This window comes from Sardina pilchardus, chromosome 16, assembly GCF_963854185.1.
Source record: "Sardina pilchardus chromosome 16, fSarPil1.1, whole genome shotgun sequence".
NCBI classification, from domain to species: Eukaryota; Metazoa; Chordata; class Actinopteri; order Clupeiformes; family Clupeidae; genus Sardina; species Sardina pilchardus.
Window position 1 is genome coordinate 12,266,804 of NC_085009.1, and position 5,000 is coordinate 12,271,803.

At 38.6% G+C, this 5,000-nt stretch overlaps 1 protein-coding gene across 1 annotated transcript in view; it reads left to right on the forward strand.

Annotated features, from left to right (window-relative positions):
* arb2a (ARB2 cotranscriptional regulator A) overlaps positions 1-5,000 on the forward strand; it is a 169,666-nt gene that overhangs the window by 8,447 nt on the left and 156,219 nt on the right. Inside the window, exon 4 of the mRNA XM_062515698.1 lies at positions 2,588-2,688. Within this exon, the coding sequence (XP_062371682.1) occupies positions 2,588-2,688 (101 nt within the window). The remainder of the gene's footprint in view (positions 1-2,587; positions 2,689-5,000) is intronic.

The window sequence follows — 5,000 nt, forward strand, 5'->3', positions numbered from 1 at the left end:
TTGAAGGCTTCTCATGCGAAAAGTATGTGCCATAAATGTATCAGATTATTTTTGCCACTCATAAATGGACTACAAGGTCATGTCCATGCATTAACTTTGGTTGTAATCATTATCATATTGTCAGGGCATTTTGATTTAATTGGGCTTGATTTTCAAAAAGCCCATTTTCGTCTTCTCATTTCACCAAGTGAACAGTTAACAGGATTTTGTAAAAAAAATACCATATGTCAATCTGTATGTGAAGATCATCTCTCCAAAATTTGGGCTTATTGCTGAGTTTCTTATGATTTTTGGAAAATATTCTTTATGGGTGATTCCGTGTTAAATCAGGACACTTTCGGACCTCATCAGAACGGATTTTAACGAAACTTGGTATGCTGATTCAGTCATATGAGAAAGCCTCAGAAATCAATTTGCACGTTTCTTGCATCAATATTAAGGGAGATTCAGACTAAGAAAGTTTGCATAAATTGGGGCGGGGACTATACCTTTGACTTATTGTATCTCCTTTACTGTAGGTCAAACATACATGGTTCATATGTCATTTCAAAGCTCTTTTCCAGCTCTACATTTTACATGATAGCATACACTACCCAAAATGAACTGTAGCCGAGTTATCAGAAATTATAATATTAAAAATTGAATAGCAAAATTTTTAATATTATAATTTCTGATAACTCGGCTACCGTTCATTTTGGGTAGTGTATGCTATCATGTCAAATGTAGAGCTGGAAAAGAGCTTTGAAATGACATATGAACCATGTATGTGTGACCTACAGTAAAGGAGATACAATAAGTCAAAGGTATAGTCCCCGCCCCAATTTATGCAAACTTTCTTAGTCTGAATCTCCCTTAATATTGATGCAAGAAACGTGCAAATTAATTTCTGAGGCTTTCTCATATGACTGAATCAGCATACCAAGTTTCGTTAAAATCCGTTCCGATGAGGTCCGAAAGTGTCCTGATTTAACACGGAATCACCCATAAAGAATATTTTCCAAAAATCATTAGAAACTCAGCAACAAGCCCAAATTTTGGAGAGATGATCCTCACATACAGATTGACATATGGTATTTTTTTAAAAAATCCTGTTAACTGTTCACTTGGTGAAATGAGAAGACGAAAATGGGCTTTTTGAAAATCAAGCCCAATTAAATCAAAATGCCCTGACAATATGATAATGATTACAACCAAAGTTAATGCATGGACATGACCTTGTAGTCCATTTATGAGTGGCAAAAATAATCTGATACATTTATGGCACATACTTTTCGCATGAGAAGCCTTCAAAAGTGATGAAGTCTTTTCACGTAATGAATTTATAGCCATTTTCAGAGCTTTGCAGAGGGGAAATTACACAAGATACGTCACATCTGATTGGATTTCTTAATTCAACAGGGAAATGTCCTTGTATTCGCATAGTTTCACTAATGTGAGTGAAATACCAAAAGAGCCAATAATGTTGCAAAAAGGATCGTTCACCACAATGCTTAAAATGACTTGAATCTTCAAAGGGCTGTAGTTTTTGAACTGTAAGTGATACAGCTGTAATATTTAAGAGTTATGCATAGGTTTAGTCTACAAACACCTGTGATTTTTTTAAGATTTTTTGGAGACTTTCCGCCACTAGGTGATTTGACACAAAATGGATAAAGAAGGGGTCATTCCAAGCATAAAATAATGTTTTATGTCTGAATGAATCAATGCAAATTCAGAATAGCTGGAAACGTAGTTAACTGAATTAGTTACGCCTGTGTTGTGCAATAGTTTCATGTCAAAGCTGCCCATTAGTGACTGGAACCTATGTGATGCCACCTCACAGGTCACAATATCTCTGCAATGCCTCAAAAACCACAGACCACATTTTCAGATGATGTCAATGACATTACAGGCTAGCTTTAGGGAAAAAATGAAGAAATTTAAAATATAGGTTTTTTTGCTATTCAATTTTTAATATTATAATCTCTGATAACTCAGCTACCTTTCATTTTGGGTATTGTTTGCTATTTATGTAAAATATAGAGCTGGAAACGAGCTTTCAAACGACATCAGAACCATTTCTGTGTGACGTACAGTAAAGGAGATACAATGAGTCAAATGTATAGTCCCCACCCCAATTTATGCAAACTTTCTTAGTCTGAATCTCCCTTAATATTGATGCAAGAAACGTGCAAGTTCATTTCTGAGGCCTTCTCATATGACTAAATCAGCATACCAAGTTTCGTTGAAATCCGTTCCGATGAGGTCCGAAAGCGTCCTGATTTGACACGGAATGACCCTGTTCTCATACTGTCCCTTTAACTGGGCCCTGCTGACTCCCAAGAATGGAGCGATGGTAAAGGCTACTCCTGGGTGACCACAAACTGCCGTGCCCCTTCGGAGGTCTTGTTGGAGGGTGAGGGCGTCACTGTGAGAACCTGCTGCCCAGTCTGTGTGTGTTTGTGTGGATGTCTCTCTCACCCTCGCTGTGGAATACACATTTAAATGCTTAAGTGGTTGATTGAGACCACTCTTCCTCTTTCTCTCTCTCTCTCTCTCTCTCTCTCTCTCTCTCTCTCTCTCTCTCTCTCTCTCTCTCTCTCAACAGGTGGGCAGCTAAGACACACCAAGACTGGCGAGGCCTTCATCTTCAACTACAGAGAGGATCTCCACCGGTGGAACCAGAAGCGATATGAAGCTCTGGGAGAGGTACAGAGACACAGAGAGCCTTTACGTCTTCTAGCAGGGCTGTGCAATTAATCAAACCAATTGATTAATGCCACTCATGATTTCCGACAATTCTGAAAACAGCGTAATCGAAATGTAATGATTATTCAGCTGCACTCTGATTTTCAACACTCGTTTTGTCTTGAGTTATAAATCCAGCGTCCTCGTATGCATTACAGTGGTAGCCAGCGCGCCCATTATCTTTTTTTGCATGTATTTGTGTCTGATATTTATTTTGCTGTTGATTGATAGTTTTCTTTGTGTTTTTTTTTTTTTTTTACGTTTTGAAAACGGATGGTGTTTCCAAAATCGTTGATGAATCGTGTTAAACAATCAGGATCTCAATGCTGAACAAGATAATCACGATTATGATTTTTGCCATAATAGAGTAACACTATCCTCTAGTGATCTCACTCTTGGCTTTTAATGTGCCGCAAATTAATGTCCTTCTCGCTTCCTCTGTGTTCTTCTCCCAATATCAAACTTGGTTTGGACTCGATCGAAATGCAGGGGAAAGAAACAGTGTGTGTGTGTTTGTGTGTTTTTCAATAAACGAGGTGTGTGAAGGAGAGTATCACAGCACACCATTAGGCGAGAAACTTGGCTAATGATTTTGAGGTATCTCTGTTTCCCACTTTTAATAACTTTGTAATTGGATTCCATGCAGTAATTGGGAGAACACTCAGGAGCACTCACTGGAACCGCTCACCATGCCGACTACACACGTATACATACATGCAGCACATACATACAGCACATACGTACACACACACACACACACACACACACACACACACACACACACACACACAAACACATATACACGCATTTGTGTGGCCAAACACACTCACACTTACTGGGACCACTCACCATGCAGACTACACACGTATACATACAGTGAGGAGAAAATGTATTTGATACCATGCTAAAGTTGCCTAAAAAGAGGAATAGAAAATCGTCATTTGACAATTGATCTTAATGTCTTAATTCAAAAATTGAGTAAAAATAAAACCGCTAAGTACGCCAATTTTCTTTGTGATGGAAGAATGTTTCGTAAATAAATAAATGTTCTTCCTAAATGCTAGGGGGAAGTAAGTATTTGACCCCCAATGTAACCCTATGGGAATTCAACACATAGGGTTAACATAGGGGCGGGCAGATTTTTATTTTTTAAGGCCAGCTATTTTATGGATTCAGGATATTATGCATCCTGATAAAGTTCCCTTGGCCGTTGGAATTAAGATAGCCCCACATCATTACATACCTTTCACCATAGCTAGAGATTGGCATGGTGCTTTTTCCAGTAGGCCTATTAGCCTGTTTGATGCTCATTGAGCTCAATGCAAATCAAACAGGCTAATAGGCCTACTGGAAAAAGCACCATGCCAATCTCTAGCTATGGTGAAGGGTATGTGATGATGTGGGGCTATTTTAATTTCAAAGGCCAAGGGAAATTTATCGGGATGCATAATATCCTAGATCCATGAAATAGCTGGCCTTTAAAAATAAAAATCTGCCTGCCCCTATGTTAACCCTATGTGTTAAATTCCCATAGGGTTACATAGGGGGTCAAATACTTCCTTCCCCTAGCATTTAAGGAAAACATTTATCTATTTACGATACATTCTTCAATCACAAAGAAAATTGGTGTCCTTGGCGGTTTGATTTGTACTAATTTTTTGAGTTAAGGCATTAAGATCAATTGTCAAATGATGATTTTATATTCCTGTTTTAGCAGGGTATCAAATACATGTGCTCCTCACTGTACATGCATACATAGTACCTACATTCAGCACATACATACATATACACATACATACACACACATTTATGTGGCCACACCCACTCACATGCTCACTCAAACTCAAACTCGGCTGACACAAAACAGAATTTAGAAAAAAATACCCACACACATACAGTAAACATACATACATGCAACACATACACACATACACACATGCACATACATACACAAACATGCAGTATACACACATCTGTATGGCCACACACACTCACACTCTCATTGTCTGACATAAAACAGAATTTAGAGCAAAATAAAGACACACACTGAACACATGCTCAATCACCTCCAGACCAGCTGGAATGTGTGTATCCATCATACTGCTTTATGTCCACATTATGTGGCAACGCACACACACACACACACACACACACACACACACACACACACACACACACACACACACACACACACACACACACACACACACGCACACACACGCACACACTCACACACACACATGCACAAATAATCTTCGTCTCTTCCTCTTAGT